The 14,565-nt window shown below is 42.2% G+C and overlaps 1 protein-coding gene across 1 annotated transcript in view; it reads left to right on the top strand.

Annotated features, from left to right (window-relative positions):
• LOC106606927 (glutamate receptor ionotropic, NMDA 2C-like) overlaps positions 1 to 14,565 on the top strand; it is a 72,276-nt gene that overhangs the window by 39,500 nt on the left and 18,211 nt on the right. The window contains exons 4-5 of the mRNA XM_045715238.1: positions 790 to 904; positions 6,388 to 6,599. Coding sequence (XP_045571194.1) covers positions 790 to 904; positions 6,388 to 6,599 — 327 coding nt within the window. The remainder of the gene's footprint in view (positions 1 to 789; positions 905 to 6,387; positions 6,600 to 14,565) is intronic.

Genomic DNA, 14,565 nt, shown 5'->3' with positions numbered 1-14,565 from the left:
GTTCAGTGGTATTAAAACATCACTTTCTCCTCAGAAGTAATTTTCTCTTTTCTGAAAGTGGCTAGCCTGAGGGAAAGATAACTTCTCTTTTTGTAAATCGAAATCCTTCATGAAAAAGGAGAACCGTCTGAGCAGCTGTATTTCAGCCTTTGATTTGAGTCATGCTGCTGTTTCCAACCCCTACGATTTTCCACTTTAAAGACCAAAAAATCCTGAGTGGAATAGCAATGACCAAAGTTGGTAATATGAGGGTCCGGCAGGCAGGACAAAGCCTGGTGTAGCACTCTTTTTCTGCTGTCCACTCTTTTATTTCCCTCCCTGGTACAATGTTGTTCTTTCTGACAGACCTCCCTATTCAAAGGGAGGCGCTTCAAACGGTGCAGTGCCTCGCTCTCTCCTCGGCGGTCAATAGACTCAACACCTCATTTAATTAGGTCCCTTTTTAATGAGCTTTTGATTATAAATCACTCCGCCTGTTAATAAGATTATCACAGATTACCAGATTAAACGAGCTTTTCACATGGACTAGACAGAGGGCCCGTTCATTACCCAGCATGCTTTCATCACCTCTGCTTACTGAAAGAGAGGGAGGAGAGGTGAGAGAGCAGCCTGGCAGGGCGTGATGACAGGGAGTTCACAACACGTCGATAGCTTTGTGCACAACAAGCAGCAGGTAGTGCTTTAGAAATAGGATGAAACCATTGGAAGATTAGATTAATGGACAGTAACGACTATTAGTATAATGTTGTAATAGTATTTAACTCTTTGATTGATTTCCTTTGTTTTCAGGCACATGTTAAACGTAACATGGGAACACAATGACTTCTCGTTCAACCCTGAAGGGTACCTGATCAACCCAGCTATGGTCATCATCACCTTAGATCGAGAGAGACAGTGGGATAAGGTGAGACATTACACTTCATTATTTTCCTCCCAATCAGTAAAACTAGGGTTAGTCTTTGTGTTATCTGACTCTGCTCATTACGAAAGGAAAAACTCCACAAAGTGTTATTAACAACACATGAATTACTGCCTCATTCACTGTGTATTATCATGAACTATCACTGACAGGTCTTGACTTGGGCATATTGTGGGCTGTTACGTTTCCTTTGCATCACCTGTTACAAAATACAGACTGTCCACCTAATAGGCTAGCATTTTGCTCTAACTGCCTCCTACCAATCACAGTGTCCTAACCGGCCACTATACCCAGTGTCTCTCCATACCACAGGCCTAGTGTGATTACACGTCTGACTGATCTCTCTACAAACACCAGCTATTCAAATGAGCCTGCCTAGCGTTTCACTACCTCAGAGCCACCGACTCTTAGCGAACGGAACCTTGTCTCACATATTCATCCCAACTTCACAACACACCTTCCCTCTCCCTGTAACGCCCTTCTTATTGACGGTTGATATTGTCAGGAGGTTCCCAGTAGGGAGTAGACACTGAAGGGAGGTGGAGGTTAGTTTTCTTCCTTAAATGAAGTCAGTGGTTGAATGGAGGTTGATGTGTGTCAGAGCATGTTGGGCCAAACCACATCTCTGGGTAAACAGCTCCAGGCCTTCTCCAGCTTATTACATGCCATCGATGTTCTCTCAAGGTTGGTTCCTATTAATTTCAGGTATGTTATTGAAACTGAGGCCTATGCCTCTGTAATTTGGAGGGTCTGACAGCAGGCTGTACTGAAGGCTATCAGATGTGTGGTTGGTCAGAGAGAGAGAGAGAGAGAGAGAGAGTAGTAGTCTATTGACAGCTTGTGCCAATGGAAAGGTTGCAATTAAAAATACAACAGAAAATGAACGTAGCTGTTGCAGTGTAGTGAGTCCACTTTGAGGTTGAGAAGTCAACAAACTTACTGCTGGACGTGATCTAAAAGACTCCTCTTTAAACTCTGTTACTGGAAATATCTGAGCTACTCAAAAAATTACCTGAAGTGTTACTTCAAAAGAATAACAAGAAAACATGCTCATTCATTCATTGCAGATCAATGAGGCAAACTTACACTGAGTGTATAAAACATTAGGAACACCTGCTCTTTCCATGACATAGACCAACCAGGTGAATCCGGGTGAAAGATATGATCCCTTATTGATGTCACTTATTTATCCACTTCAGTCAGTGTAGATGGAGACAGGTTAAATAATACTTTTTTACCCTTGAGACAATTGAGACATGGATTGTGTAAGTGTGCCATTCAGAGGGTGAATAGACAAGACAAAATATTTAAGTGCCTTTGAACAGGGTATGGTAGTAGTTGCAAAGCACACCGGTTTGGGTGTGTCAAGAACTGCAACACTGCTGGGTTTTTTCACGCTCAACAGTTTCCCATGTGTATCAGGAATGATCCACCACCCAAAGGACATCAAGCTAACTTGACACAACAGTGAGAAGCACTGGAGTCAACATGGGCCAGAATCCCTATGGAACGCTTTCGACACCTTGTAGAGTCCATGCCCCAACGAATTGAGGCTCGAAGAAGAAGAGAAGGAAAAGAAGAGAAAGAAAAGAAGAGAAGGTGAAGAAGTGAAGAGAAGAGGAAGAGGAGGAGAAGAGAAGGAGAAGAAGAGAAGAAGAAGAAGACAAGGAGAAGAAGTCTTTATCTTTCCTTAATTTTAGCCAGTCTGAGCCTTAAAGTATGTTTCTGGATTTGACAACAGCTAATGGGGATCCTAATAAGATACCAAAAATACCAAATCATTAGGAACATTGCTCACTCCAAGTATTATCCAAGCTCAGGCTATAGGTATTTGAGATCTTGGCTTCCTCTCTCGTCTCCAATATGTTACAAAGGCAAACTGACAAGTATGTTCTTTGACACAAACAAAGAGGTTTGGCTCTGTAAAGCCAGCAAAAAGAGTGAGGGGACACTCTTACGCTCTCTTTTCCTCTTACAGCTGATAAACTACTTGTGTCTTTTCACCAAGAGCTTAGAATCAATCTCTCCTTCTGATTGCTTTTGTCATTTATACTAGAAGTCCCAGCCACTCATCGCATTATGTTCAGCCATCTCGGAAACAACCCCTCACAGCTCAGCTCATTGCAGATCAATTGCAGATCAATGAGGCAAACTTACACTGAGTGTATAAAACATTAGGAACACCTGCTCTTTCCATGACATAGACCAACCAGGTGAATCCGGGTGAAAGATATGATCTCTTATTGATGTCACTTGTTAAATCCACTTCAATCAGTGTAGATGAAGAGGAGGAGACAGGTTAAATAATACTTTTTTACCCTTGAGACAATTGAGACATGGATTGTGTATGTGTGCCATTCAGAGGGTGAATAGACAAGACAAAATATTGAAGAGCCTTTGAACAGGGTATGGTAGTAGGTGCCAGGCGCAGCAGGTATGTATCAAGAACTGCAACGCTGCTGGGTTTTTCACACTCAACAGTTTCCCATGTGTATCAGGAATGATCCACCACCCAAAGGACATCAAGCTAACTAAGCATTGGAGTCAACATGGGCAAGAATCCCTATGGAACGCTTTCGACACCTTGTAGAGTCCATGCCCCAACGAATTGAGGTTCAAAGAAGAAGAGAAGGAGAATAAGAAAAGAGGAGAAGAGGAGGAGAATAAGAAAAGAAGAGAAGAGGAAGAGAAGGAGAAGGGAAGAAGAAGAGAAGAAGAAGAAGGAGAAGGAGAAGAAGAGAAGAAGAAGAAGAAGAAGAAGAAGAGAAGGAGAAGAAGAGAAGGAGAAGAAGAGAAGGAGAAGAAGAGAAGAAGAAAAGGAGAAGAGAAGGAGAAGACAAGGAAAAGAAAAGAAGAAGAAGAAGAAGAAGAAGAGAAGGAGAAGAAGAGAAGAAGAAGAAGAAGAAGAGAAGGAGAAGAAGAGAAGGAGAAGAGAAGGAGAAGACAAGGAAAAGAAAAGAAGAAGAAGAAGAAGAAGAAGAGAAGGAGAAGAAGAGAAGAAGAAGAAGAAGAAGAGAAGGAGAAGAAGAGAAGAAGAAGAAGAAGAGAAGGAGAAGAAGAGGATTAGATGATGAAGAAGAAGAAGAAGAATAGAAGGAGAAGACGAAGAGAAGAAGAAGAAAAAGAGAAGGAGAAGAAGAGGAGGAAATGAAGACAAGAAGACGAAGATAAGGAGATGGAGAAGAGGAGAAGAAGAGAAGAAGAAGAGAAGGAGAAGAAGAGGAGAAGAAGAAAAATAGGAGAAGAAGAAGAGATGAAGAGAAGAAGAAGATAAGGAGAAGGAGAAGAGGAGAAGAAGAAGAAAAGGAGAAGGAGAAGAAGAAGAGGAGGAGATGAGAGAAGAAGAGGAAGACAAAGAGAAGGAGAGGAGGAGAAGAAGAGAAGGAGAAGAAGAGAAGAAGAAGAAAAGAAGAAGAAGAGAATGAGAAAAGAAGGAGAAGAAGAAGAGAAGGAGAAGAAAAGAAGAAGAAGAGAAGGAGAAGAAGAGGAGGAGAAGAAGAGAAGAAGAAGAAGGAGAAGAGAAGGAGAAGGAGAAGCGGAAAAGAAGAGGAGAAGAGAAGGAGAAGAAGAGAAGGAGAAGAAGAAGAGGAGAAGAAGAAGAAGAAGGGGAGGAGAAGAGGAGAAGAAGAAGAAGAGGAGGAGGAGAAGAAGAGAAGAAGAAGCAGAAGAGGAAGAACAGGAGAAGAGAAGGAGAAGAAGGGAGGAGAAGAGGAGAAGAAGAAGAAGAGGAGGAGGAGAAGAAGAGAAGGATAAGAAGAGAAGAACAAGAAGAAGAGGAGGAGAAGAAGTCTGGGGATCCAGACAGGCTATAGGTATTTGAGATCTTGGTTTCCTCTCTCATCTCCAATATGTTACAAAGGCAAACTGACAAGTCTGTTCTTTGACACAAACAAAGAGGTTTGGCTCTGTAAAGCCAGCAAAAAGAGTGAGGGGACACTCTTACGCTCTCTTTTACCATTGTGATCCATTGACAAGGCCCATAAACTGTGAGAAAGGAAAACAAGAGGATTAATCAAGAGTCCAGCAGGAGAGACAGGAATAACTAAGCATACCAGTAAAACAGAGGATATTCTAATAGTTGTATTTTGTTGTCCTTTGTGACATCTGACAATAATGACTGCAATAATCAGATACCTTCCAGTATTCGAACCAGGGTGTCTGTAGTGACTCCTCTAGCACTGAGATGCAGTGCCTTAGACCGCTCGGCAGCCGGGATATGTCAAATAGTATTATTGTTATTGTAAGGTTGTAACTTCATTGGTCACTTTATTGCATCTTAGATGCCTCAGAGTTGGCCAAGCATCCTTTCAGTGACCCCTGACATGAATTAAAGATGGCAGTGCAATCCATACATTCTAAAAAGTTATTGACCAGTATCTGCCATTGTAGAGGTAGTTGATTGAACACAAACATGTTGTTAATGTGAGCAATGAAATGGTTTTACCCTGCAGCCTTTTGTTGCTGATACATGTGACAATCCACCAATATATTGACAGAAACATAAAAGTGGATCAATATGCTCTATGTGCAAACACAGTAACAATGAATACAATTATCAACACAGTTCACGATCCATTTTAATGTAGCTCCGTAATAATTAGGAGGCATAAAAAACAATTAACACAAAAACATTCTGGAGAGAATACTTATTCGACTCTTTGTTTAACCTTAAACAACTCTTAATTATGGAACTTCACTGATTAAAGGCACAATATGTGTGCCATTAAGAACGGTTAAATCATCATCACTATGTAAAAGTTTACAACCTCATTCTCAACACATAAAACCACAGAGAACAATAATAGAAGTGTTACTGCTTTGGGCTCTGTGAAAGCCACAGTTTAATTACTGCGTGTGATCACTTTTTTTCTGAGTCACTGCAATGAAGCAGAGAAGTGCTGTTCAGCATACTGAACTACTTCATCACCACTGAGATGGACAACTGTGTTTGGTAATGGAGGAAACAACAGATAAAGAGTTTGGTCCTCTGTGACCGGCTGATCCTCACAGCTTAAGTACAGATGTTCAGAGTGAGACTAGACAAACTTCTCTAACTTAGTGCAAGGAGACGTCACAGGTGGTGCAACTCCTCAGTGTGTCCCTCAGGATTTTTGAGGTCTATTTAAAATGGGCAAAGATCTTGTCTTTCTGCATCCTGATATATATTTGATCGACTGTATGTTTTCCTTGTGGAAATGAGAGAATCCATCACTTAGCATTCAACAGTAAAATGTATTTAGTTTTTTTCTATAATAAAATACACAGGAAAATTGATAACAAAAAATGCAGACCTGGAAATAACATTTCCTCGACATAATCTATCCTGGCATTTCCCACACGGCTGCATGAAAATCAGACACGAATCTCTGAGGAGTAGTTTGAGATGTGATTGTATTGCAGGTTTGAATACCGATAAGCTAAAGTATGACTCATGCCTGTTATTTTCCCTTCTCTCTCTCCTCTTCCAGGTGGGGAACTATGAGATGGGGATCCTGCAGATGAGATACCCGGTGTGGCCTCGCTACGGCACCTATCTGGAGCCCGTATCAGATAACAGACACTTGACTGTGGCCACACTGGAGGAACGTCCCTTTGTCATAGTGGAGGCTGTCGACCCCATGACTGGGACCTGTGTCAGCAACACTGTGCCCTGCCGCCGCCAGTCCAACAAGACAGAGACGTGAGTGGAACAATATTCCTTGAAACCTTTTGGTCTTCTCTGATATTAATGACGACAAACGTTTTCTGATGAGAAGGATGAAACAGAGCATAAAAGTGTTGTGTACTACTATGGTCATGTACATCCATTATCCTGTTTCACTAACCATTACCTGTTGTCAGTGGCGATTTTAGCATGTATATCTTGGTGGGGCAAACTCCGAAAAACATTTTTAGATGCATTCCAGCCAAGCCACTACACAACACAAAACAACACTAAATAATACATTAATTGCACTATAACGGTGACAAACAGTGCCCAAAATCTGTTCAAATCAAATTTGATTGGTCACATACACATGGTTAGCAGATGTTAATGCGAGTGTAGCAAAATACTTGTGCTTCTAGTTCCAACAGTGCAGTAATATCTAACATGTAATCTAATAATTCCCCAACAACTACCTAATACACATAAATCTAAAGGGGTGAATGAGAATATATACATATACGTATATGGATGAGCGATGGCCGAGCAGCGTAGGCAAGGTGCAGTAGATTATATAAAATACAGTATATACATGTGATATGAGTAATGTAAGATATGTAAACATTATTAGTGGCATTATTTAAAGTGCCATTATTTAAAGTGACTAGTGATCCATTTATTAAAGTGTCCAGTGATTGGGTCTCAATACAGTATATACATGTGATATGAGTAATGTAAGATATGTAGACATTATTAAAGTGGCATTATTTAGAGTGGCATTAGGGCTTGCATAAAGCTGTTCAGCACCATGCAGTGAATCCTTACCACCGCTACACCTGGCTATCAGTGGAGCCTTGTCTGGCAGCGAAACAGTTCATTCAGCCTCGTTTACTGCCTTTAAAAAAAACACATAACTGATATGGCTGACTTGCTTAAAAAAATGTGGTTTCTACTGACAATTGAGATGTACAAACTATGGCACAAGCTGATAAGAGGCAATTGGTAATTTTGATTAAGACAACAATGAGCGATCTAGGATGGACATAGTCAATATAACTATTTGTTCACCACTTTTGAAATGTACAGTGACAGAGTTCAGAACATGGGTCGTTCTTACAGTATTCTCCCTGTATACCAAGTCAGAAGCATAGGATAAATAAAGGGGGCATATAAGCAGACAATGAAAGCTCTTACAATATTCAATTATTACATTTCTCTAAAACAGGCTATAGGCTACATGTGCATCACTAAGTCAGAACAGTTGGCTAAGTTATGATGGGGAAAGGGGCCAAATTATTAGGGTGAGGCACATGGGCTACTAACAGATTACTTCACAACATACACTTAGTATTACTTTCTTAGCTACAGTATACATATCTCCCTGGCATATTACATAATTTATGCAGTAGCATACAATACTTTTTAGACTCAACTTCTTGTGTTGTGCTCACTTGAACAGGAATATTTGTGGGCAAATTTTGTAATCAAACTTTGTCATCAAAGTCTGGCATTCTCTGGATTTATGGTCCTTTCAAGACAATTGGGAACTCGGAAATAAATAAGGTCAAATCATGAAGTCAGTGATCTTCAGGTCAGAGCTCTAGAAAGAGGCCGGAGTTCCGAGTTGGATGACCGTTCAAAACGTATTTTCCCAGTCGGAGCTCGGTTTTTTCAAAGTTTCCAGTTCCCAGTTGTTTCAGAGTTCCCAGCATGACCAATGTATTCAACCTTTTCTGGCTCATGGCATGTGAGTGTTTATCCTTTTAAGCTTGGAAAAGAGACCCTTAAACCCAGACTTGGACCACACACCCACTCCACTGAATAGCAGGCTAGTGATTGCTTTGCAATGCTTGCAGTTATCCACTGATTTATTCCAAAACACTCATTGTTGAATTTGCGATTTCCAACTTGTTGTGTAATGTTTATGTGGAATGGCCGATGAGCACCGATACAATTTATCTATAATTTTTCTTCATATGACAAGGAATGAAAATAATTTGCCAGTAGATTGTTGACGTAATTCATGATGATGACTGCTTGTCTAGCTTGCTAGCTAAGATTTTGAAAGTATGATGTTGACATGATGAGTCCAATCAAAGCTATTGTAGATATAATGTGATTTGACATCATTTTATCTGTGGCCAATGACCTTGAGCCTTCTTGGATGGGCACTTCTAATATTACAGCACCCAATGGGGTTTGAATTTTCGAGCTCTCCCTGTAGATATTGCAGTAACGTAGTGTCCCGTAGTGACACATATTGATCCCAAAATAACAAAAAACAGGCAACACATTATTTAGCTGAACAGGTGGGGCTCAAATCAGGTGGGGCTCTCCCCCACCTTCCCTGAATGACGGGTCACCACTACTTGTTGAACGTAAACTGAGCTAAGAACTACTACAGACACCATATTAATAACCACCATACTAACCCATTGGTGTTACAATCCCACATACGGTCCAACATGTAGAACATGCTGTGGTTGATTCGTTTGGACTGTAACTTGGAGAGTGCCATAAGGTGTGAAGAGGATGAACAGTGTCTTCCCCTACCATTAGCCCAGCCATGAGTTCTTATCATACAATGGGGTGAGATCTTCATTAAAGCAGACAGCCAGAGTGCGACATCACAGTAATCACAGTGTGACCCAATAAGGGAAATATATGTGCTGCTTGCTGGGATATCAATTAGATGGGCCGATTAGGCCGCCTCATCAATCCTGGACACCTAGAGACTGATAGTGATGTTCATTAGTGAATGGATATGGGGAAAGGAAACATTATCCATTACTGACAATGGTTGTTAATGAGAAGACGGGATGAGCTCAATTCAGTGAAAATCTGCTTGGGAAGCAGACCAGATCTTTTTTTAGCTTGCACTGACCAAAACACCCCATTATTATAATCGGCATAGTTCTAGTGTGTTTTGTGTTGACTTAGATTGCAGTTTGCCATGTTGAACAAGGAAACATTTTCCTTGAGTTCATATGGGAGAAATTGGCTAAACCAAGTGAGCAACTAAATGATGCAGTTAGTGGGTTGAGATAGAGGCCCAATGATTGATAATGTTAAAACACCAACAGCCCTGCCACTAAAGACCAGCCCTGGGGGCTGATGCTAATAATGGACCCCAGGGCTGTGGTGTTTTTTTTAATCTTGGCCGCCAGTCATATTTCCTGGCCGGCAGGACAGGGAGCAAGAGGACCTGGCATTCTCATTTATTAAGGGCCATCAGCGGCCTCTCTCAGAAACCGCTTCCATGCCCCGAGACTCCCGCCGAGGCACGTATCGCCCATAACTCACACCTACTCGACTCGTCCGAGCTGGGTGCCAGCGCCACGATCCATCCGTCAGGCGGGAGTATTTCTGGGCCCTCTGTTCCAATCCCTCAAGCCCTCAGCAGACGAGAGAAGCCTGCGTACCGGACCATCTGTGCGGCTTCGCATGGAGACACGCTTATTCCTCCTTGAAGAGACAAAACAAACAGTCACTCTGTTCACTCTGCTCCACTGTGGTCAGACTGATATAACTCCTCCTTATGTGTCAGGTTGTCCAGAGAGACAAGTCCTATTCTTCTGTAAAGCTCTTTGTAACGTTTTTCACTTCACTAGCTTGTTACAGACCCTTACAGTGACCACACGTCAGCGCATTAGCCTCTTGCCATTGCTGGTGATCCCTAGGTGAACAGTAGCGTTGACGTTAGACGATGATGTCATCATATAACAATTTTGCCTAATTAGAGCGAGATGATAATCGGTTGATTTGATTAAAACTGAGACTGGGTTCAGCAGTGGGTGAGCCCCCTCCGAGCCACACATTGGCAGGAACAATGCACAGCACCGTAGTCCAATTAAGTTTGTTTCAAAGGTGAATGTTTCAAGGGATTCCTGCTGGATATAGGGACCCAAAACAACAGTGCCTTTGGATATCTTTCAGACAACAAGCAGATACCTATTTACACAAATAATTGTTTCTGTGGTGACAACTACACACAAACATGTGTATCAAACACACAAACACGTGAACACACATGCGCACACACACACCACATGCACACAAACACACACCACACACCACAAACAGACACACACACACACACACACACACACACACACACACACACACACACACACACACACACACACACACACACACACACACACACACACACACACACACACACACACACACACACACATTCTCTTATATTCCCAAACCTGTTTGGATGCAGTCAGAAGCCCACTTAACCTCCCAGCGGTGATCCCTAGCAGCTGGTGAGACAGGGGATGTTGGGACCTGTCTGTTTACTCTGCGATGTCTCACACCACCCGCTCGTTTCCTCCAAACACTTAATTTGTTTCCTTTTGTTGCGGCTGCAGCTCTGCGCCTCCATCGGCTGTCTGCGCGTCTCATTGCCCCTCGCCCTCCTCCTCTTCCCTGTGTCTGAGGGCTGAGGGCACACTCCATTAGTCTGAAGGTCTGAGGGAGGTTAAGGGTGATGTGTCATTAGTGCTCTCTGCATCTCATCATGGTTCACTTGGTCCCCCACACCGCCCCTCCCTATGTGCCACTGTCAGTGAGCTATGGAATGAGCCCCTCCTCTTTCTGACTGTCTGTTTTCTCCTTCGCTCTATACTGGAGGTTTCTAACATCCTCGAACTGCTGCAATATCAATGTGCCAACGTTGTGCGCCTCCTAGAGACATTGTGTGCCCCTAAGAGACGTTTGGCACCCCCAAGAGTCAATGTTTAATTTGAACCCTATTCAAGTCTCCAACTTGATAATGACGTCACTATGTTTTCCACCCACATATTCCAACGACGCTCCCATAATCCAGTTAGCGTGAAACTGGAGGGCATGGATTATACCAGCGTCAGCTTCCTCCACTTGATATGCACAGCTAGTGCTGTCCATTTAGTTCCCTTGGATTCTCTCTCTCTCTCTCTCTCTCTCTCTCTCTCTCTCTCTCTCTCTCTCTCTCTCTCTCTCTCTCTCTCTCTCTCTCTCTCTCTCTCTCTCTCTCTCTCTCTCTCTCTCTCTCTCTCTCTGTAGATCATTACAGTGGTTGTGTATACAGGTAAAGCTACTTTGTCAGGGTCATTCCAGCCGCTCCACATGTAGTGGGCCCCATGCTGGTGTACACTTCGTTACCATGGTTTAGCATAAGGATGTGTGTGTTGCATTGAGGTTTAGGTCAAATCGTTTCGCCCAGGGTAGGGAAGGGGGGGGTCGAGATAAAGAGACAGAGCAATGCCTGAGCCCCAAAGACATTGGTAATGGTGCAAGGTCTACAGGACTGAGTATGTAGGCTGGTTATCTGCCATGGATGAGCCCGCCATTAGCCAGGCAGCAAATAATACAGCATTGTGTTTCACCCCTGCCTTTGTTTGTTTGTGATTAATTTGTGTCAGATTTGTTTTGGTCAGCCCCAGCTGTCCGTCCATCTGTCGCAGCCATGACATAATGTGCAGGCCTGTGGAGCCGCCCAGTCCCAGTCCCTCCAGTTGTCCCTGCAACCCCACTCCTGACATCAGCTCCTGGGCACACATCAAGGAGGCCTTTTTATACCATTCTGTTTCTCTCTGTCACTCTCCCTCCTCCACCTTCTTCTGGTATGTTTCTTCCTCCTACATCTCCTTTAGGAAATCATGCTAATGAGATGTTTGCCATATAAGCTGGAGCCTCTTGCTCTATTGCTCCAGGAGCATGAAGTTAACGATGGGCTTTTATGAAACGAGAATAGATGTTATTACTGTTTGTAACCTGATGGGGGGAATTGGTGCATCGACTATCTTGATTGAAAATGGCCACATTAGCTGAGTTCCTAATTCATCCCCATGCATTATCGAATCATTATGACATGCCATTGGTCACTCATCTCTTCCATTCACATCCAATCCATGTACAGGAGCTCTGTAGTCGCTATTCAATAAGAATATGAATCAGGTGAAGACTTGTGAATATCCCCAAAAACTCTCAGCCAATAACATTTCTCCACCGATTAATAACCCTGGAAGAGCGACAAATGGCCACCTTTATATTAATCAACTCACACCTGTCTGTCTCAATCAATAACAAGCTGCAATGGTAACAGATTAATTACATTTCACAACAATATTTTTGTTGTCTGCATTCTTGATTCAATCATAGCTGTTCCTTTCAGATCTAGGAAATAATTAGACTGCCTTTGTATTGGCCTTAACACTAGAAACCCTGGCCTAGAGGGAACCCATTCAAGCCAAACCTAGTCATTTTGACTCCAACATTCTAACGGTCCAATAAATATCAAATCAAATCAAATCTTTGAAATTTTTGTTGTAGACCTTACAATGAAATTCTTACTTACAAGCCCTTAACCAACAATGCAGTTTTAAGAAAAATAAGTGTTAAAACTTCTTCGGGATCGGTGTCACGTCCACGGGACGGTTGAGCTAACGTTGGCTAATGCGATTAGCATGAGGTTGTAAATAACAAGAACATTTCCCAGGTAGAAAGCTTAAATTCCTGTTAATCTAACTGTACTGTCCAATTTACAGTAGCTATTACAGTGAAAGAATGCCATGCTATTGTTTGAGGAGAGTGCACAATTTTTAACACGAAAAGTTACTAATAAACAAATTAGGCACATTTGGGCAGTCTTGATACAAAATTTTGAACAGAAATGTCATGGTTCAATGGATCAGTCTAAAACTTTGCACATGCACTGCTGCCATCTAGTGGCCAAAATCTAAATTGCATCTGGGCTGGAATAATACATTGTGGCCTTTCTCTTGCATTTCAAAGATGATGGTTAAAAAAAATTACAAAATAATGTTTTTTTTCTTGTATTATCTTTTACCAGATCTATTGTGTTATATTCTCCTACATTCCTTTCACATTCCTTTCACAGTGTTTCCTTTGAAATGGTACCAAGAATATGCATATCCTTCCTTCAGGGCCTGAGGTCAGGCAGTTAGATTTGGGTTCGTCATTTTAAAAAGGGGCCGATCCTAAAGAGATTTTAAGTAAAACATAGATAAGTAAAAAATACAAATAAAAAATTATTAAAGAGCAGCAGTAAAATAACAGTAGCGAAGCTATATACAGGGGGTACTGGTACAGAGTCAATGTGCGGGGGCACAGGTTAGTCGAGGTAATTGAGGTAATATGTACATGTAGGTAGAGTTAAAGTGATTATGCATAGATAATTAACAGAGAGTAGCAGCAGTGTAAAATGCAAAGTCTGTGGAGACATTTGATTAGCTGTTCAGGAGTCTTATGGCTTGGGGGTAGAAGCTGGTAAGAAGCCTTTTGGACCTAGACTTGGCGCTCCGGTACCACTTACCGTGCAGTAGCAGAGAGAACAGTCTATGACTAGGGTGGCTGGCCTCTGTAGTGCCTTGCGGTCAGCGGCTGAGCAGTTGCCATACCAGGCAGTGATGCAACCAGTCAGGATGCTCTCGATGGTGCAGCTGTAGAACTTTTTGAGCTTTTTGAACTTTTTGAGGATCTGAGGACCCATGCCAAATCTGTTCAGTCACCTGAGGGGGAATAGGCTTTGTCGTGCCCTCTTCATGACTGTCTTGGTGTGTTTGGACCATGATAGTTTGTTGGTGATGTGGACACCAAGGAATTGAAGCTCTCAACCATCTCCACTACAGATGAGAATGGGGGTGTGCTCGGTCCTCCTTTTCCTGTAGTCCGCAATCATCTCCTTTGTCTTGATCACATTGAGGGAGATATGATCATACATTTCATATATGCTATCGGGAAAAAAATATTTGGGTTGTGTAAATGAAGGCCTTGGATAATGAAAAAAGTATTATTTCAAAGAACAAAGTATATAATTTTCATGAGTTTATGTTACTGTAGGATATCTGTTGCCTCATGCTCAAGTGTGGAGCTCCTGGAACAGTGGTTATTCTTGGAAAAAGTGATATTTTGAAATAGAGCTCATGTCTCCAAACGCTTAAAACGTTTTACCTGCATGTGACTCTTAAAAGTCAAGTACGGAGTGGGGGAT

Source organism: Salmo salar, chromosome ssa03, assembly GCF_905237065.1.
Source record: "Salmo salar chromosome ssa03, Ssal_v3.1, whole genome shotgun sequence".
Taxonomy (NCBI): Eukaryota; Metazoa; Chordata; class Actinopteri; order Salmoniformes; family Salmonidae; genus Salmo; species Salmo salar.
Note: the sequence above shows the minus strand (reverse complement) of the source record. Positions and strands in the feature narration are given on the sequence as shown.